The sequence below is a fragment of the Macaca fascicularis genome, chromosome 14 (assembly GCF_037993035.2).
Source record: "Macaca fascicularis isolate 582-1 chromosome 14, T2T-MFA8v1.1".
In the NCBI taxonomy this organism is placed as follows: Eukaryota; Metazoa; Chordata; class Mammalia; order Primates; family Cercopithecidae; genus Macaca; species Macaca fascicularis.
Window position 1 is genome coordinate 47,159,292 of NC_088388.1, and position 21,647 is coordinate 47,180,938.

The following is a 21,647-nucleotide window of genomic DNA, read 5'->3' on the forward strand; positions in this document are numbered from 1 at the left end:
GAATACATGTATTCATACTCTGTTACTTCTCTTACTCCAGTTTATAGATGAAGCAAGTTAAGACTCAGATTTTGAGTTAGGTCACACAGTATAGACTGAGTTGGAGTTTCAAACATACATCTGTTACCAATTTCTTATGATTCATTCTAGAAATAGCCTGTGCATATACAAGTGTAAATGTTTGTGTGTGCAGGTAGGTGTGTGTGTGTATAGAGAAAAATAATTGTAAAGAAAAACTAAGTCATTGTTGATATAATGGAGCAAAATAAAATTAGTTCAATAGACAGTGGTTCTTAAGACACAGTTTTTGGGTTGATCACTTTTTTTTTTTTTTTTTTTTTTTTGAGACAATCACTCTGTCAACCAGGCTGGAGTGCAGTGGCATGATCTCGGTTCACTGCAACCTCTGCCTCCCAGGTTCAAGCGATCCTTGTGCCCCAGCCTCCTGAGTACCTGGGATTACAGGTGTGTGCCACCACACCCAGCTAATTTTTTTTTTTTTTTTCTTGAGACGGAGTTTCACTCTTGTCACCCAGGCTGGAGTGCAATGGCGCAATCTCAACTCACTGCAACCTCCACCTCCTGGGTTCAAGTGATTCTCCTGCTTCAGCTTCCCAAGTAGCTTGGATTACAGGTGTGCACCACCACACCCAGCTAATTTTTGTATTTCAGTAGAGATGGGATTTCGCCATGTTGTCTCGAACTCCTGACCTCAGGTGATCCACCTGCCTCAGGCCTCCCAAAGTGCTGGGATTACAGGTATGAGCCACCGTGCCATTGGCTTGATCACTTGTATCAGAATCACCTGAGGTGCTTGTTAAAATTATAGATCTCTAGCTTCTTCCCCAAGCCTACAGATCTTGAATTTCTAGAGGTCAAACCTGGGAATCTACATGTTAGACAGGTTTCTCAAGTAGTTTTTATATTCATTAAAAGCAATATTTTTCAAATTGTGAGTAGTGATACAATAGTAGATTGTGAAATTAGGATAGTGGATGGATTATGAGCAGCATTTTATAAAAAATGAACTGATAGAAAAAATGTCAGCATGTATGGTAAAGGTGTTTTTTGCAGTGTTTTTGTGGCGTTTACATATGTCCCTACACATATCTTGTGTATCGGGTTATGATATAAAACATCTCTCGTAACACAATTCATGAGCTGGGCACTGTGATGTGTGCCTCTACTCTCAGCTACTCCAGAGGCTGGGGCTGGAGGATCATTTAAGCCCATTAGTTCAAAACCAGCCTAGGCAGCATAGTGAGATCCTGCCTCTTAAGAAGAAGTTTGAAGTTCACTGTGTTGAATTTGAGAATCATTGATTTCATCATCAGCTTTCCTCCCTTCCGCTTAATCCAGGTAAATAAGTCTCTCATTAGCCTCAACTTGCCTGTCTTACTGCTCTTCTTAGTTCCTTATAGCCTGAGTCACCTTCTCCCTAGGAAACCTTCAAGAGTAACCCTTTTGCCAGATCACTCATTATTCTTTATGCTCCTAGTGTTGATGTCTGCAATTTGTATTGTATCATTTTTTTTCTCTTACTGTGAAATTTTATCAATAGACCTACCATTTATTTTGTAGACAACCCTTTCTAAAGATAGGCATAACATATCAAGTTCATGGCCTTAGTTTACTACATATAGTAAATCTTTGATAGTCTCAGCATTCTTTTTTTTTTTTTTTTTTTTTTTTTTTGAGACAGAGTCTTGCTCTGTCACCCAGGCGGAGTGCACTGGCGCAATCTTGGCTCACTGCTGACCTCAGATGATGCGCCCGCCTCAGCCTCCCAAAGTGTTGGGATTACAGCCGTGAGCCACTGCGCCCGGCCTCAGCATTCTTTATAGAACTCCAAAACCCAGCTCACTGCAGCAGTAATGATTAAACCATGCGCCTGAACTGAGCAGTGATTTCCTACATTGTTTAAATATGAGTATCCCTGTTTAACACTTTAAAAATCTACACATTTCACCATTTCAGTCTATTCATTGACTGAAACATAATGCCCAAAGTTACTATGAATTCATTCATTGGGATTTTCCCCTCCAAAAGAACATAGGATTTTTTTTTTTTTTTTTTTTTGAGATGGAGGCTCACTCTGTTGTCCAAGCTGGAATGTAGTGGCAAGATGATAGCTCGCTGCAACCTCCACCTCCCGGGTTCAAGGGATTTTCCTGCTTCAGCCTCCTGAGTAGCTGGGACTATACGTATGCCCCACCATGCCTGACCAACCTTTTTTTTCTTTTTCTGAGACAGAGTCTCACTCTGTCACCAGACTAGAGTGCAATGGCGTGATCTCAGCTCACTGCAACCTCCGCCTCCCAGGTTCAAGCGATTCTGCTGCCTCAGCCTCCCGAGTAGCTGGGATTACAGGCATGCACCACCATGCCTGGCTAATTTTGCATTTTTAGTAGAGACGGGGTTTCACCATGTGGGTCAGGCTAGTCTTGAACTCCCGACCTCAGGTGATCCGCCCACCTCAGCCTCCCAAAGTGCTGTGATTACAGGCGTGAGCCACCACACCCGGCCTAATTTTTTTATTTTTATTTTTATTTTTTGAGACAGTCTTGCTCTGTTGCTCAGGCTGGAGTGCAGTGGTGCAATCTCAGTTCACTGCCACCTCCGCCTCCTGGGTTCAAGTGATTCTCCTGCCTCGGCCTCCTGAGTAGCTGGGATTACAGGTGCACACCACCACGCCTGGCTAATTTTTGTATTTTTAGTAGAGATGGGGTTTCACCATGTTGTCCAGGCTGGTTTCAAACTCCTGGCCTCAAGTGATCGACCTACCTTGGCCTCCCAAAATGCTGGGATTATAGGCGTGAGCCACCACACCCAGCCTTCAGGAAGATTTTTAATAGCTATCATCTTAGCACAGTTTTCTAGACTAATGGTCATTATCATTAGTATGAGAGAACACAAATTTCTAAAATTTTGGGTCATATTAAAAAATAATTTGAAAAGAGTATGTTCAATAATTTTTAGTACTGTGAGAATGGTTTAATGATATACCAGATAAATGAAAATATGTGTAGTGTCTTCAGTATATTCAGACTGATAGAGTAGCTAGAATATTTCAATAGCTCTCCAAGTATTTACACATCATTATTTGATACAGAGTTACCTGGTCTTTCAGTATTTTAAATAATCAGCACTGTTTTAAAATGAGTTCATATTTCATTCATCATAACGTTAACCTCATCTGAGAACAGTAGTATATTAAAGCATGAAATATTATTTACTGGGTGTTTTGACATACTTGATTTGATCATCCCTTAGTATAACTGTGACCAGCCTTTGGTTTAGGTTGTAGACCTTGGCTTAGCAGGAAGGATATAGTTTTTTCTGGGCTACCTATAGAAATGGGAAAGAGGTGAGAGGCTTGTGTCCTTATAACACAGATGCTGACCGAGTTCTTGGCATGGGAAGAAACTTTACCATTATGCTAAGTCTAAGTGAGACAGCTCATATTTGAACCAGGCAGTCTCATTTTGAAGCTCTCCTTACTAACCCTTGTACTACGTTGTGTGATATATAGAGTAGGGACAATATCATGTTCACTTTTGTTTTCTTAGGGCCTAACATATTACCTGGGACATAACAGGACCTTAGTAGGGGTTTGTTGAATTCATTATTGTCAAATGAATTTTTATCCTGATGCTTTTTTTTTTTTTTTTTTTTTTGTGACGGAGTCTCACTTGGTCACCCAGGCTGGGGTGCAGTGGCGCCATCTCAGCTTACTACAACCTCCGCCTCCCAGGTTCAAGCAATTCTCTAGCTTCAGCCTCCTGAGTAACTGAGATTACAGGCGTGTGCCACCATACCCTGCTAATTTTTTTGTATTTTTAGTAGAGACGGGGTTTCACCATGTTGGCCAGGAACTCCTGACCTCATGATCCACCCACCTCGGCCTCCCAAAGTGCTGGGATTACAGGCATGAGCCACCGCGCCTGTCCTATCCTGATCCTTAACCTTGTAATTTATAGCTTTGTATAATCATGCTTAAAGTTCTTTCTAATTCTCTTTATAATCTTCTTCCCTTATTAAATCATCAACTTGTAAGGGAAGACTTGAAGAGTCAGACAAAGATTTTGAGTGCTAGGTACAAGGAACTTAGTTGTCTGTGGAGCAATGCTAACCAAACCTGGCTGTGCATCAGAATCATCTGGGGGTTTGCATTCCTGGAAGCTATTTCCCCTTATATATTTAAGTAAAATCTTCAGAACATGGGCTAATCTGCATTTTTATTAAGCTTCCCAGGTTATGCTTAGGCACCTAGCCTAGCATTTAAGAACTGCTGCAAGGGATTGATAGAAATGGAAGACTCTACTTGGTCAGAAGCAGCTTAAAGTTCAGATTAAAAAAACACATGCAATATGTAAACAGTCATTCATGACAAGAGAGTGAGGAGACACTATGTGATTAATGCCAAGAGAGTGGTCCAGACAGGGAGGACTCGAAGTTGGGTAGAGACAGAGATTGCTCTCAGCTGATTAGGATTGAGATAGTTGCTGGTTCTTTTGGGATTGGGGAGATTTGGACTGGCAGAAAGTTGGGGGAAATGTTCTAATTGCTATGCGACTAGATCTTGGAGGTGGAAAGATGAGTAAGAAACAAATAACCCCTGCTCCCCTAGAGCTCATAATATGTTTGATGTAGACAGTTAAGCAGATGTTTGTCAAACATGTGGTAAGTGCAGTGAGAATTTGAGCAAAAGCCAGTATCAGGAAAATTAGGTAAATTTTCTAGGGAATGAATATAGACCAATTCAGCCTGCATCACAGGTTTATGTAGGAGAATTTAAAGAAATACTGAGCTGGGTGCTGTGGCATACACCTATATAGTACCTCCTACTTGGCAGGCTGAGGCTGAAGGATTATTTGAGCCCAGGGTCCAGCCTGGGCAACATAGCAAGACCCCATGTCTAAAAGAAAACTTTGAAAGAAATACTGGCTTTTAAACTCAAAGGAGGCCGGGCACAGTGGCTCACGCCTGTAATTCCAGGACTTTGGGAGGCCGAGGCAGTTGGATCACCTGAGGTCAGGAGTTCGAGACCAGCCTGGCCAACATGGTGAGACCCTGTCTCTACTAAAAATCCAAAAATTAGCTGGGCATGGTGATGGACACCTGTAATCCCAGCTACTCGGGAGGCTGAGGCAGGAGAATCACTTGAACCTGGGCAGAGGTTGCAGTGAGCCAAGATGGCACCATTGTACTCCAGCCTGGGTGACAAGAGTGAAACTCCATCTCAAAAAAAAAAAAATTAAGGCCAGGCGTGGTGGCTCACACCTGTAATCCCAGCACTTTGGGAGGCCAAGGCGGGTGGATCATGAGGTCAGGAGATCGAGACCATCCTGGCTAACACGATGAAACCCCGTCTCTACTAAAAATAAAAACATAAATTTAGCCCTGTGTGGTGGTGGGCACTTGTAGTCCCAGCTACTCAGGAGACTGAGGCAGAATGGCCTGAACCCAGGAGGCGGAGCTTGCAGTGAGCCAAGATCGGGCCACTGCACTCCAGTCTGGGAGACAGAGCGAGACTCCCTCTCAAAAAAACAAAAACAAAACAAAGTAAATAAATAAAAAATAAAGGAATTGATTTAAAGGCCTGAGAGCTTGATGGGAAAATCTTTTGGAGTAGGAAACCTTTCTTGTACTTTTGAAATCATATTAGGGGCCGGGTACAGTGGCTCATGCCTGCAATTCCAGCACTTTGGGAGGCCAAGGCAGGCAGATCACCTGAGGTGAGGAGTTCGAGACCAGCCTGGTCAACATGGTGGAACTCTGTCTTTACTAAAAATACAAAAATTAGCCGGGCGCAGTGGCGGGAACCTGTGATCCCAGCTACTAGGGAGGCTGAGGCAGGAGAATCGCTTGAAACCGGGAGGCAGAGGTTACAGTGAGCCGGGATTGTACACCACTACATGCCAGCCTGGGCAACAGAGTGAGACCCTGTCTCAAAAAAATAAAACAAAAAACAAAACAAAACAAAAAAAGAAAAGCAGTCACATGAGGCAGCCACTACTATGTTTACTCCTAAGTCAACCTTGAAGATGAGGAAGCTAAAGGAGCAAAGAAAAGAAATCACGATAGCCTGTGGCCAGATTGTAGAGTTATAAATTGAACTGTCCACTGATATTTCATAATATGGACAGACCACCTAACCTCTCCACATAACAATTTCCTCATCCTTATGAGGGTGTAGTAGTAAGTTTCTAAATGTAGCATAGTGTTTAGTAGCACTTTGAAGTCAGACTGCATGGGCTTAACCTCTGGCTCTACACTTCAGCTCTATGACTTTGAGCAGGTTATTTAACTTCTCTGTGCCTCAGATTTCTCATCTGTAAAATACTCCATTGTGTATTGTTGATTAGATTAAGCAAATAAATATATGGAGAACTGTTAGAACACTGTTTGACACATATGGAATTGTTAAGTGTATCCCTTCCAGCTCTAATGTCTTCTAATTTTTGAGGTTTTGACTCATCACCAGGTATCCACTGTGAACCCTACAACATTGGAATTACTTAAGAGGACTCATGAAGAACCATAATTAAAATATAGGACTTAGTGTTTAGATCTGCCATCACTACAACTGTATCAGAATAGGAAGTAAAATTAGATAATGCATCTCCAGTGGACACATTGCACAAATGTTTCCTTCTGAAACTTGTTCAGAAAGATGGCCTTAGCCGGGTGTGGTGGCTCATGCCTGTAATCCCAGCACTTTGGGAGGCTGAGGTGGGTGGATCACCTGAGGTCAGGAGTTCGAGACCAGACTCACCAACATGGAGAAACCCCACCTCTACTAAAAATACAAAATCAGCTGGGCATGGTGACACATACCTGTAATCCCAGCTACTTGGGAGGCTGAGGCAGGAGAATCTCTTGAACCTGGGAGGCAGAGGTTGTGGTGAGCCGAGATCGTGCCATTGGACTCCAGCCTGGGGCAACAAGAGCAAAACTCCATTTCATAAAAAAGAAGAAAGATTGCCTTAGGGGCTTAATTAAGAATATAAACAATGGAGTCTGCTGTCTCCCTGAGAGGCTAATATTCATTTGTAAATGTTGACTGGACTGATGCCATTCTAATTACTTTATTATGGTTCTCTTATTTCTGATGTTGGTAAGATCTGGCCACAGTTTGGGCATGTACTTACTGTAAAACACACTGTGCAATGGTGAGTAATATAGTTGTAACAGCATAACATGTGATGGAGGGTCAAAGGTGCTCTGGAGTCAGAGTGAACTCCATAGACTAGCTTTTCCTAAGTCATAACAGTTGATTACCTGTAGTTCCCATTGAAAGTGGTAGTTACCCAAGTACCTTCAGTATAAGAAAAGTCAATATTTACAAATGAGGCAGGTGCGGTAAAGTCTCAGCTTCTCAGGAGGCGGAAGCAGGAGGATTACTTGAGCCCAGGAGTTTGAGTCCAGCCTGGGCAATATAGTGAGACCTTGTCTCTTTATTAAAAAAAAAAAAAAAAAGAAAAAAAAAAAAGAAACGCCAAGATATTTAATTTAGAGATTTTTAAACCACTCTTTAGAGTAGAATCCTTGATAAGTAAAACAGATTTTTAAAAAGCAGCACTACTCTGCTTGGATAGGCCAAAGTAAGTGGCCTAGAGCTGTGCTTACCAGACTTCTTCCTACTTATTTCCACTCCTCCCTAATGGCCTCCGAGTTTCTTTCAAGGAGCTTTAGGGCGCCTAAACTCACAGTTTAGGAAACGATGGTGTAATTGATTTTAGGTTCATTTTGCCTATAGCATAATATATATTTTCCCTTAAAATTGTAACTTATATAAAAAACTCAGTTCCTGTTTGTAGGTTTTAGATCCCATAATTTATTTTGTTTATTACTATTGCTATCTTCCCCCATTGGGATACACTCTTACTCTTTTTTATTGAGACAGAGTCTCACTCTGTCGTAAGACTCTGGAGTGCAATGGCGAGATCTCAGCTCACTGAACCTCCGCCTCCCGGGCTCAACCGAATCTCTGCCTCAGCCTCCTGAGTAGCTGAGACAATACAGTCACACACCACCATGCCTGGCTAATTTTTGTATTTTTAGTAAAGATGGGGTTTCGTCATGTTAGCCAGGCTGGTCTCAAACTCCTGGCCTCAAGTGATCCACCAGTCTCAGCCTGCCAAAGTGCTGGGATTACAGGCGTGAGCCACCACACCCAGCCAACACTTACTCTTAACCCTCTATTTGGAGGCAAACCTCTGCATTTTGTATGCTTTTGTGGATATGGGGTTGATTTATGGGGAGGCATGCCTAAAAATTCTCTGTTGAAAAGAACAACCTTTTAATTGTGAACTAGAACTTGATTAAATCTTGTATCTTCAGCTCAGACTGTTTCTTTTCATTCACTAGATTTGTCTGCCTCTGCTCATTCCAAGGTGGTGATCTTCACAGTCAACTCCTTGGGTAGTTCTCAGTCCTACCTTGATGTGGTACAGAGCAATGTGGATATGTTCAGAGCCCTTGTCCCAGCTCTGGGACATTATAGTCAACACAGTGTCCTGCTCATTGCATCTCAACCAGGTAAAATGCTTTATTTTAAATTAAGTTGATGGTCAAGTGCATCAGTAGAATTGCCATTATTGATAAAAACCATAAAACTTTAGGGCCAGGCACAGTGACTCATACCTGTAATCCCAACACTTTGGGAGTCTGAGGCGGGCGGATCACCTGAGGTCAGGAGTTCGAGACCAGCCTGGCCAACATGGTGAAACCCCGTCTCTACCAAAAATACAAAAGTTAGCCAGGCATGGTGGCGGGCGCCTGTAATCCCAGCTACTTGGGAGGCTGAGGCGGGAGAATTGCTTGAACCCAGGAGGTGGTGGTTGCAGTGAGGCCGAGATGGCGTCACTGCACCCCAGCTGGCCAACAGAGCGAGACTCTGCCTCAAAAAACAAAAACCAAAAAACAAACAAAACCTTTAAATTATAAAGAGACGGCTAGAATATTCAGCAAAATTGCCTATATAATAAACAGTGTAGTATTCTGGCAACCAGTTACTTGTTATGACTAACATGATCTAGAAGGTTCCAGCATACAATTTTTTAATGAAATATGATATTATGTTCTAGGTTTTAAGCCATACCTTCCTCAGTGAGAAGATGTTTAAACTCCCAAGAGAAAAATGCAATGACTTATATGCATATTTTGTTAATTCTGAAGTGTCAAAAATGTTAGCATGCCAGAGTACGTTTTTAACATTTTGTATTTTGCAGGTTGTTTTGGAATTGTCATACTCAAAAATAGAAATGTTTTCAAAGAGTTAGTTTGTACTGGACTCAAATTGGTGAACAGATTTTTTTTAAATGTTCCCAATGTAGGGGTATTGTACGCATTTCACTTTTTTTTTTGTAGTAATTTGTTGAGTGACATTGATCTCTTTAATTCTTGACATCCTTTTGGAATGTAAGAAAAAAGTAGTTGTGTTTTCATTTATAATGCTACACTGAATCCAGGTGGCATATGAATCAGTATTTTAATTTAAAGATAGAAATTCAGTTAGGCTGGGCGCAGTGGCTCACACCTGTAATCCCAGCACTTTGGGAGGCCGAGGCAGGTGGATCACGAGGTCAGGAGATTGAGACCATCCTGGCTAACATGGTGAGACCCCATCTCTACTAAAAATACAAAAAATTAGCCGGGCGTGGTGGCAGGCACCTGTAGTCCCATCTACTTGGGAGGCTGAGACAGGAGAATGGCATGAACCTGGGAGGCGGAGCTTGCAGTGAGCCAAGATCGTGCCACTGCACTCCAGCCTGGGCAACAGAGCAAGACTCCGTCTCAAAAAAAAAGATAAATTCAGTTTAAGATAGATGTAAAAGAAAACTCAAATCAATAAGAAGAAATTATTTTTTGGTTTTTTGTACCAGTTTTTATCCTCACTTAACTGTTCTAGGAATTATCTATTTTCTACCCCTGACAATTATATATTTAACAATAAAATTTGGCCAGACACAGTGGCTCACGCCTGTAATCCCAGCACTTTGGGAGGCTGAGGCAGGTGGATCACCCGAGGTCAGGAGTTCGAGACCAGCCTGGTCATCATGGTGAAAACCCGTCTCTACTAAAAATACAAAAAGTAGCCGGGTGTGGTGGTGCACGCCTGTAATCCCAGCTACTAGGGAGACTGAGGTAGGAGAATCCCTCGAACCTGGGAGGCAGAGGTTGCAGTGAGCCCAGATCGTGCCACTGCACTCCAGCCTGGGGGACAGAGCAATGCTCCGTCTCAAAAAAAGCGCACACACACACCCACCCACCGCCCCCCCCCGCCCCCCACACACACACAGTAAAATGTTATCTTGTTGAAACCTTGTTAGTGTTTCTAATGTATATTAAAAATATGTTATGGGCCAGGCACGGTGGCTCACGCCTATAATCCCAGCACTTTGGGAGGCCAAGGCAAGTGGATCACGAGGTCAAGAGATCGAGACCATCCTGGCCAACATGGTGAAACCCTGTCTCTACTAAAAATACAAAAATTAACTAGGCGTGGTGGCACGTGCCTATAGTCCCAGCTATATATATATATATATGTACATATATATATATATATATATATATATATATATATAATGCTGCAGTACATTGAGGACCTAATATAGTTACTAAAATAATAAATATTTTGTGAGCTAGGCTAGAAGTATATATTTTTTAACCTTTACATTTTTTACTTTGTATGGAATATTTAGTGGAAATCATGACCTATGTGACATGGAAACTGAGTGCATTTCCTGCAAATCGAGTGATTGGAATTGGATGTAATCTGGATTCACAGAGATTACAGTATATTATTACAAATGTTTTGAAGGCACAGACTTCAGGCAAAGAAGTATGGGTTATTGGCGAGCAAGGAGAAGACAAAGGTAAGAAGGACATTTTTAGGCTGGGTGTGGTGGCTCACGCCTGTAATTCCAACACTTTGGGAGGTCAAGGCAGGATTGCTTGAAGCCAGGACTTCAAGACCAGCTTGGGCAACATAACAAGACCCCATCTCTACAAAATGATATAAAAAATTAGCCAGACACGGTAGTGCATACCTGTAGTCCCAGCGGCTCGGGAGACTGAGTGGGAGGATCCCTTAAGCCCAGGAGGTCAAGGCTGCAGTGAGCCATGATTGCACCACTGCATTCAAGCCTGGGTGACAGGGTGAGACCCCATTGCTAAAAAAAGAAGTACGTTATTATTAGTTATAACCAAAATTGCCAGTGGTTGTGGCATTCACATATATCTGAGGACCCCAGAATTGTGGGCTTAATTGGCTTTGTTCCACATTTGAGTGTGCCTTCTGTATACCAGGCCCTATATTGTGAATAAATTCCTCATATGTGTCATTCTGATTGTAATTACTTTTCAGTAAATTTAAAGTTAGACAAGACCACTTAGTAGGATATTTTATTTTTTAATTGAATTTCAGAGTCCAGGATTAATTTAAAACTTTAATTTTCCAGAAAGAAACATTTAAATAAACTTTAAAGCACCTATAGAACTCTCCCTTTACTCTCCCCACCCTTCAACCTTGCTTACCTTTCCCAAGTTCAGACCTTCTCCCTAGATACATGCCTCCTGTCTGCTGCTGTTTGAACATAATTTTCACTCATTGTTTATCCCTATGGCCTTTTTCTCCAACCACTTGCTCTTTCCCACAAAAGGCATTCAGTTTCCTGTATTGGAAAGCTCCTTTTCCTATTTCAAAGGAATGCTTTCCTTATTTGACTTAAGAATCTCTTCCCTTACTCCTTTATTGTTTCTCTCTTGCTATAAAGCCAGGTTAGTCAGTGATTAAAGTGCTTTTTACCCTGATTTTGTTCATTTAAGTATATGAGTACAATAAAGATACAGTATACTATTTGAGTAAGTACCAAAGTGAGTACTATACACTTACAGTGCTTGGATACTTATGAGTGAGCATTTAACATGGGCTGAAATTACTAGAGAAAATTCTATAAAGGCCATTTGGAGTTTGAACTGGAGTTTGGATGAATGAATAGGATTTTAATAGATAGTGAAGAGTAGGAAAAACATTCTAGGAATGGGAAATCAGAATTAGGCAAAAGCAGAAAGTTAAGTATGGCATATTCATGGGATAAAAAATGTGGACTACTTGTTGCAGAAAGTTTCAACCAGATAAATCTAATTGAAATTACATTTTGAAGATCTGTGAATACTCGATCGAAGAGTTGGAAAGTGATTTGGGGGAAGTTAGTCATTACTTCATCATTTGAAGTACTTTACTATTAATTTCACTCAGCATGTAAGTGCTGCAAGGTAGAGCATGATACAGAAAATAACCTCTCTGGGCTGGGTGTGGTGGCTCACGCCTGTAATCCCAGCACTTTGGGAGGCTGAGGTGGATGGATCACAAGCTCAGGAGATCAGGAGCATCCAGGCCAACATGGAGAAACCCCATCTCTACTAAAAATACAAAAATTAGCCAGGCATGGCAGTGCGTGCCTGTAGTCCCAGCTACTCGGGAGGCTGAGGCAGGAGAATCGCTGGAACCTGGGAGGCGGAGGTTGCAGTGAGCCAAGATTACGCCACTGCACTCCAGCCTGGGTGACAGAGCGAGACTTCATCTCAAAAAAAAAGAAAAGAAACAAAAAGAACCTCTCTGCCTGTGAGGAGGTGATAATTTACTTTGAGAGTTCGTTTTTTACTTTAATGCACATTAAAAAGTTAAATAGATGTCAGACCATATTTCCACAAAGCAAATCACCTTCTGAAAACTATTTCCTTGGAATTTAAAGTGTCATCTATACTTTGATGCCATTAAAATAAAATATTAACATTGATGATATCTAGGTTAGCGGTAACTTAAAAATTTGTAGTTTTCTGTGTAGTAAAAATATGTAGTATTTATGTAATTTTTAAGAAAAGCATTTTAATCGGTGGCTCAAGCCTGTAATCCCAGCACTTTGGGAGGCCGAGACGGGCGGATCACGAGGTCAGCAGATTGAGACCATCCTGGCTAACATGTTGAAACCCCGTCTCCACTAAAAAATACAAAAAACTAGCCGGGCAAGGTGGCGGGCGCCTGTAGTCCCAGCTACTCGGGAGGCTGAGGCAGGAGAATGGCGTAAACCCGGGAGGTGGAGCTTGCAGTGAGCTGAGATCTGGCCACTGCACTCCAGCCTGGGCGACAGAGCGAGACTCCGTCTCAAAAAAAAAAAAGAAAAGAAAAGCATTTTAATAAAATAAAGCAGTATCTTAAATCTGTAAAAATCTGCACTGGCTACTAGAAAGCTCAGTGCTAGAATGAGTCAGCCTATAAAATAAACCCTTAAAAAACCTGACAGTGTGACTGAGCGAAAATGCTTCTGAGGCTCCAAATGCTCCCTGACACTACACGCTAATCAACAGGACCCTGGAAAATGGTAGCAAGCAAGAACTTGGAGCAAATGTATTCAAGTAATGAATGTCTAGGGATTCGATCAAACTCAAAACCCAACATAGACCAAACCCTCTGGTCCATGTTGATCTCTTGCTTGCCTGGTTATTGCACATCTCACATCTTCCCCTCTAGTCTACCCTATAAATGATGTGAAATTAATAGTATTAGTCAAAACTTACAGAGTGTTTATTGTGTGCTCTCACATATTAATTCAATCTTCCTAGAACATGTTGTTATTTTCAGAAGCTTTCAGAGGCTTCCTCTGACCAAACCATTAAATTGCATTGCTTGGCACTCAGGGACCCCGAAAATATAACCCTAATCTTTCCTCCCAATTATAGTTTGGGAGATAGCCATGTTACGAGAGAGCTGGAAGGGACATTTTGTTTTAGGGAGCCAGTGAATGTAGGCATTGTAAAAGTGACCTGCCTGGAAGCCTACAGCTTTTAGGGTCAAAGGACTAGCACCCGGGTCTTTTGTCTCCCAGGCCTACCCCACAGCTTTGCCACAGGGACATTTACCCACTTTTTTTACCTCATAATTCCTTCGCCTTCTCGGCCATCTTATTGATATCTTTCAAGGTCTAAGTCAAGCACCCCTTATACAATAAAGGTTTTTTCCTGATCACATCACTTCACAGTGATTTCTTCACTCCTTTGAGCTAAAGCTATTTCAGTCTATAAGGTAATAAACTACCTATTGTCTCATCATGTTTCTTTTGTTGTCCTGCTGCTTGTTCTTATCTGATTTGTGTGTGACCTTCTCCTTATTTAGAGTGCAAATTATTAAGTTCTTTTAGTTGAAAAAGTAGTACATTCACACTGTAAAAATAAGTACAAAAAGATATGCAGTGAAAAGTCTCCCTTAGATGCCAGACACTCAATCCTTCTCCCTAGGGACAATCACAGTTATCAGTCTCTTTTATAATCTTCCAGAAATATTCTATGTATAGACAAGCACATATGTGAAATAGACATCATACATCATTCTTCACCTTGCCCTTTTACTTACCAATATGATTGTGGAATGATTGCACAGTAACATAGAGCTCATTCATTCTTTTTAACTACTGGATATACCATAATTTATTTAACCAGCCTCTCTACTGTACAAGTTTTGAGGAATAGTTGATATACAATAAATATTGGATGAGTGAGAATGTATGAAATATGGTTGTATTAATTTCTCAAGTCTCATAAAGAGAAAATACAGGCTGATGTGACGTGATAAATATATCACCTACCCTAACCTAGTATATTTGGGTAAAGGAAGAAAACAATCTAGTAGAAGTTATTGTGAGCTCTTCAAAGAGGAACAATTTAAAACCTACCAAAAAGCAGTTTGTGTTTGATTAAATGACCTTTCATCCCAAATATAGGAATTTATTTTCAGAAACATTTATTGACCACCTGCTTTGCTCAATAAACACTGTGTTGACTGCTGTTAGAACTATATAGATGTGTAAGAACCTGACCTTGTCTTTAGGAAACTTTGAGTCTAATACTGGAAATGGCTGGAAGGCTGTATTGACATACTCTGAGATAGGTCCAAGAGAAGTAGAATAAAACCACAGGGAAGAGATGTAGTAATTCTGTCTTGAGGTCTCAAATTGGAACTAGAAATAGAGAGATGTAGGTGCATGCAAAGTGAGATTGCATAAATGTAGTATTATGTAATATTTGACACACATGCTAGTGTTAAAACATAACTGAGCACTGATGAATCCATACTCAATTAAGAACATTACCAATACTGAAGTTAAGGCCGGGCGTGGTGGCTCAAGCCTGTAATCCCAGCACTTTGGGAGGCCGAGGTGGGTGGATCACGAGGTCAGGAGATCGAGACCATCCTGGCTAACACGGTGAAACACCGTTTCTACTAAAAAATACAAAAATCTAGCCGGGCGAGGTGGCAGGCGCCTGTAGTCCCAGCTACTCGGGAGGCTGAGGCAGGAGTATGGCGTGATCCCGGGACGTGGAGTTTGCAGTGAGCTGAGAGCCGGCCATTGCACTCCAGCCTGGGCGACAGAGCGAGACTCCGTCTCAAAAAAAAAAAAAAAAAAATACTGAAGTTAACTATTTACTCCTCCCCAGTCCATCTCCCTGTCTGCCTTCTAGAGGTACCATGTGATCACTTTTTATTCTGTCTTCTACTCTTCTTGAAGAGCTAGTTATATCCATGGATAGGTATATTTACTTTGGCCCTGGTGTCAGAAATGGATTAGAAGCTCCCTCTGCTGGTTTCATGTACAGATACCAACTGGTTGGACTTTTGTATAAGTGATACCATCACAGTAATTGCAATTATAATTACTTTTTATTGTGCCTACTATGTGTATTAAATATTTTGCATATCTCATTTAAATTTTATAAACTCTCTGTGCAGGAGTGGTGGTTATCCAGATTTATACATGAGGAAACTTAAGGCTCAATGAGATAAGTAATTTGCCCAAGGTTACATATCTGTGAAGGGCAGAACTGAGATTTGAACCCTAATCTGACTCTGAAGCTGTGCTCTTCCTTGCTGTCACTTAAGATAATTTATCTAGAGCATTTAGTACAGTATCTGGCACAGAGCAAACACACAGCAAATGGTAGCTATTATTACAGTGATTGGCAAGACAGTGATGAATAGAAAATTGGCAGAAAGACATATAAAAATACTCTTTGAAGTAAAGCAACATTAGGATTTGGAAACCGATATAAGAGTAGCAGTTGTGTAAATAAAATATTCTCTTCAGGTATTTCAGAGACAAGCGACAGCTACAGCCTAGGGAGGAATCACATGACATACAGGACCTTTAGATCTATTTCCTGCTTCATCTTCTCCCATTCTCCCAGGCATTCTATGCTAGTCAGATGGTTGACTTGCAGTTGACTGAATGGTTCATGCACTCTCATGCCTCCTTACCTTAGGAACTGCTGCTTCCTTTACCTGAACTCGTTCACTTGGCTAACTCCTGCTTATCCTTTAGGATTGGGCTTGAGTGCCACCTCTCCCAGGAAGCCTTCCTTAAGTTTCCAAGTTAAGTAAGTTCATACAAATAATGTAACAAATTTTTAAAGTAATCTACCTATTTCCCTTCTATCTAAGTAAAACATATATGCCAAAACACATTTTTCAAAACACTCAGGCTAATGTTTAAAGAAAGTAATCCACCTATCACCCTTCTATCTAAGTAAAACATTGTTAAAAATCCCTTAATTTGTCCACATGTATTTATATTTTTCATAAAACAGTTCATGGTTTTGTGTTTTTTTCTTATATAAAACCTTTTGGCTGGGTGTGGTGGTGCACGCCTGTAATCCCAGCACTTTGAGAGGCTGAGGTGGGTGGATCACAAGGTCAGGAGATCGAGACCAGCCTGGCCAACATGGTGAAACCCCATCTCTACTAAAAATACCAAAAATTAGGCAGGCGTGGTGGCAGGCACCTATAGTCCCAGCTACTTGGGAGGCTGAGGCAGGAGAATTGTTTGAACCTGGGAGGTAGGGGTTGCAGTGAGCCAAGATCACACCACTGCACTCCAGCCTGGGCAACAGAGCGAGACTATCTTAAAAAAAAAAAAATTTAAAACTTTTCTGTTTTTCAACTTAACTATGGCAAGTATGTTTTCCCCTTTCTTACCAAATATAATTATGAATTGTGCGAGAGGTTTTGTATTTTCTTCTGTGTACCCAACACCATGGTAAAGAATACGTGCAAGAGGGGCCAGCCGCGGTGGCTCACGCCTGTAATCCCAGCGCTTTGGGAGGCCAAGGCGGGTGGATCACTTGAGGTCAGGAGTTCGAGACTAGCCTGCCCAACATGGTAAAAACCCATCTCTACTAAAAATATAAAATTAGCCGGGCGTGGGGGTGCACACCTGTAATCCCAGCTACTTGGGAGTCTGAGGCACACATCTGTGATCCCAGTTACTTGTAAGGCTGAGGCAAGAGAATCGCCTGAACCTCGGAGGCGGAGGTTGCAGTGAGCTGAGATGGTGCCACTGCATTCCATCCTGGGTAACAGTGAGACTCCATCTCCAAAAAAAAAAAAAAAATGTACAAGAGGACACAAAAGAAGATGTAACATGGTCCCTGCACTCTGGGAGCTCATAATCAGTTTGAGGAAGGGAGGCATCTGGATACATATGGGGTCCTTTGTTGCTGACACATGACTAAGTGGCCTAATTTTGAATGTAGTTTAGAATTCTTGTATCTTAAAACATATTATTCTATAGCCACATGTATTTTTGTTTTGCCTACTCAAATATGTGCAGATTTGTATCAAAGAATGTCTTCATACAGATGAGAAACAGATGAATATTGAAAAGGTTTCAGAATGTTACTGGCAATTTCAATTTAATATTAAAGTTCGGTTGGGCTCAGTGGCTCACGCCTGTAATCCCAGCACTTTGGGAGGCCAAGGCAGATCACCTGAGGTAAAGAGTTCAAGACCAGCCTGGCCAACATGGTGAAATCCTGTTTCTACTAAAAATACAAAAATTAGCTTGCTGTGGTGGCAGGCACCTCTAATCCCAGCTGCTTGGGAGGCTGAGGTAGAGGAATTGCTTGAACCCAGGAGGCAGAGGTTGTAGTGAGCCAAGAGTGTGCCACTGCACTCCACCCTAGGTGACAAAGTAAGACTGTGTATCTAATAATAATAATAATAATATTAAAGTGTGATATAAATTTCTAGTCTGGCCGGGCATGGTGGCTCACACCTGTAATCCTATCACTTTGGGAGGTCGAGGTGGGTGGATCACCTGAGGTCAGGAGTTCGAGACCTGCCATGTTTCGCTAACATGGCGAAACCCCATCTGTACTAAAAATACAAAAATTAGCCAGGTGTGGTGGTGGGTGCCTGTAGTCCCAGCTACTCAGGAGGCTGAGGCAGAATTGCTTGAACGGGGAGTCAGAGGTTGCAGTGAGCTAAGATCACACCACTGCACGCCAGGCTAGGTAACAGATCTAGTCCATCTCAAACAGAAAAAAAAAGAAAAAAGAAAAAAAAACATATAAAGAAATTTCCAGTCTGTGTATACAGCTTTGAAGTTTTGAATTGTTTTTATAAATGATGTAGTGAGAGGAAATGGGTAACCCGGAAGATTCTTTTAGAAAACAGGACCCTGGGGCCAGGTGCGGTGGCTCACTCCTATAATCCCAGCACTTTGGGAGGCTGAGGCAGGTGGATTACGAGGTCTAGGAGTTCAAGACCAGCCTGGCCAACATGGTGAAACCCCGTCTCTACTAAAAACACACACACAAAAATTAGCAGGGTGTGGTGGCATGCACCAGCTACTCAGGAGGCTGAGGTGTGAGAATCGCTTGAACCCAGGAGGCAGAGGTTGCAGTGAGCCAAGATCGTGCCACTGCACTTCAGCCTGGGTGACAGAGCAAGACTCCATCTCAAAAAAAAAAAAAAAAAAGGAAGAGGATTCTCTGCCTCTGTAATAGCTATGGAAATTCTAGCCCAAAATAGGTGATCAGATTATTCCTTACCTGGTGAAATTAGTCTCAGTGCATTTCTCAGCAGAACAAATGTCAAGTGCTTATATATTTCTACTTTGATAGTAAAATGGCCCTTGCAGAACTGTTACCGATGAGAGAGAACAGGTAAGGAGACGGCAAGTAGACTTTGGGGATAATGTTTTTTGTAGTTCAGAGTTTTCTTCACCTTGGGCTAGTGGTATAGCACATTTATTGTCATCTAACTTGCTAGAAATGAAAAAACTTCTATATAAATATTAGCACAGGTACCCTTGACTGCAAAAGATCGGTTATCACATCTTAATCCAAAGAGAGTCATTGGCAAAACATAATTAATTCTTCATCTAATTTTTAGTGCTCACATGGAGTGGCCAAGAAGTAATGAGTCATACCTCTGAAGTGCAGCTGTCCAACAGGTAACACTGACTGGAAATTTGCATTTATCCAATGAAAAATCATGTACTTCATAGCTAACAGCTATTTATACAGTATGTACTTACCAGGCTTCTGAAAACAAAACTAGGAAACACAAACGTATAAAGGAGCACTGTCTTATATTCTTTGATTTCTTATCTGAAAGTAGATCTAAGAGTGCTTTGCAAGCTTTTTCAGATAACACAGTTCACATTTAAAGGGAAAAACATGTTCTTTATTTGTAGACAGTGATTTACTGCTTCTATATCTAAACATCTGAGCCTCGCTCTGTCACCAGGCTGGAGTCAGTGGCGCAATCTCGGCTCACTGTAACCTCCGCCTCCTGGGTTCAAGTGATTCTCCTGCCTCAGCCTCCCAAGTAGCTGGAATTACAGGTGTGCACCACCACGCCCAGCTAATTTTTTGTATTTTAGTAGAGACAGGGTTTCACCATGTTGGTCAGGATGGTCCCAATCTCCTGACCGCATGATCCACCCGCCTTGGCCTCCCAAAGTACTGGGATTACAGATGTGAGCCACTGTGCCAAGCCAACGATTTTCTTAATGTAGAAGATAATTTGTCCACACCACTTAAAAATGAGTATCTATTAATCACATGCAAATAGAACTGGAAATCAGTCTAATGCGAATGGATAAGCCATATTATATGTTCAGGCAAACAAAAAGTGTAACACACAGATCCTTTTATCTTTTGCTTTTATCCAGAGGCCTTCCAGGGGTCTGTACCCCATAGGCAGGACTCTACACAGAATTTATATTCATGCCATTTGTTGTTTCACTGTCACATAATAACATTTTCCTGAAGTCTGAGAGGTGGCATTTTTAGTTTTCAAAGCCATCAGCTTATGACTTTTAGAATATAACAACTGGAAAAAGTGTTCTGTTTTTTATTGAGAAGATTAGTGTATGGTATAATTCATTCTAATCTGATTATACAATCTTGCATTTATACTTTTTAAAAGGAAAAAATTTAACTGTTTATATATTTTTATCATTTACAAAAGAATATGCTTATTATAAAATTTCAAATACTGCAGATATCTATAAAGTATTAAAAGAAATTTAAAAGCTAAGGTAATTCCATTTTTCAGAGACAACCATTTTTGACAACTTAGTGTCCACATGCCCAAAAAATTTTTTTCTACTCAGGAGGCTGAAATGGGAGGATCAGTTGAGCCCAGGAGTTTGAGACCAGCTTGGGCAACATAGAGACCCTATCTCTAAAAAGAAAAAATTGTTTTTCAATGCTTCTACAAATGTATAATAATATAGACTTGTGTTATTCAAACTATCCTGCAACTTGATTTCTTTCCTTAATGATAAATCTCAGACATTTTTGCACATTGTACATGTAAATCTACCTTATTCTTCTCAAAAGCTACATGGTACTACATGGTAGTGATTTGTTTAACCAGTCCTCTTTTGATGAGTTGTTTCCAAATATGCAGACATGCTTATTTTGTACATCTTTGCACTCTTGAGCATACTGCTATAAGATAAATACCTAGAAGAGGAATTTCTAGATCAGATGTTACCAAATCTTCTTCTTAAAAGGTTAGATCACTTTACATTCTCAACAGCAGTTATGGGAATGCCTGTTAATATTTTCTCCAAGTTAATTATCAGTCTTTTTAATTTTTGCCAGTTATCAGTAGGCAAATTGGTATTTATTGTTTTAATTCATATTTGGTTAAATATCAATGGCAGTGAACATTTTTTATGTTATTAGGTCATCTGTATTTTCTTTGAACTGCCTAACATCTTAAGAAAAGTTTAAATAAACATTAGATTATCTATAGACTTCCCTAACAATTGCTGTATAACTCGTTTCTGTCATAGAAACATCTAATTAATACCTTAACCAGAATTTAAACTAAATGTGCATATTCTGTGGATTTTCTGAGATCATATATTTTTGTAACCTAGAGCCATGGAACTGCTTAGAGTAAAAAGTCAAAGATCCTGGTCTGTTGGACTATCAGTAGCTGACATGGTTGACAGTATTGTAAACAATAAGAAGAAAGTGCATTCTGTATCAACTTTAGCAAAGGTAATTGCTATTCTTATTCTCTCATTGTATTTTAAACTTAGATATTATTAATACAAAACTAGCAAAATCATTATTCATACTCTAACCCCAGGTGTCTTCAGTATTTTAGAGTAACAGGTAGGAGAAAGCAGTTTAGTTTAAGCCCTATCCTGCTTAGTTATGAGAAGTCTGCCAGCTTGGGCAACATAGTGAGACCCCCATCTTTACAAAAACAAAAACAAAACTTTGCCAGGCATGTGACAGCCACTCAGTAGGCTGGGGTGGGAGAATCTCTTGAGCCTGGA

At 40.9% G+C, this 21,647-nt stretch overlaps 1 protein-coding gene across 14 annotated transcripts in view; it reads left to right on the forward strand.

The window, feature by feature from the left end:
• UEVLD (UEV and lactate/malate dehyrogenase domains) overlaps nucleotides 1-21,647 on the forward strand; it is a 71,425-nt gene that overhangs the window by 45,476 nt on the left and 4,302 nt on the right. For 9 of the 14 annotated variants that reach the window (XM_005578431.4, XM_074014070.1, XM_005578434.4 and 6 more), the window contains 4 exons: nucleotides 8,374-8,544; nucleotides 10,710-10,883; nucleotides 19,235-19,295; nucleotides 21,240-21,363. In XM_005578431.4, the coding sequence (XP_005578488.4) occupies nucleotides 8,374-8,544; nucleotides 10,710-10,883; nucleotides 19,235-19,295; nucleotides 21,240-21,363 (530 nt within the window). The remainder of the gene's footprint in view (nucleotides 1-8,373; nucleotides 8,545-10,709; nucleotides 10,884-19,234; nucleotides 19,296-21,239; nucleotides 21,364-21,647) is intronic. The other 5 variants (XM_074014073.1, XM_005578438.4, XM_005578439.4 and 2 more) reach the window with 2 other exon arrangements.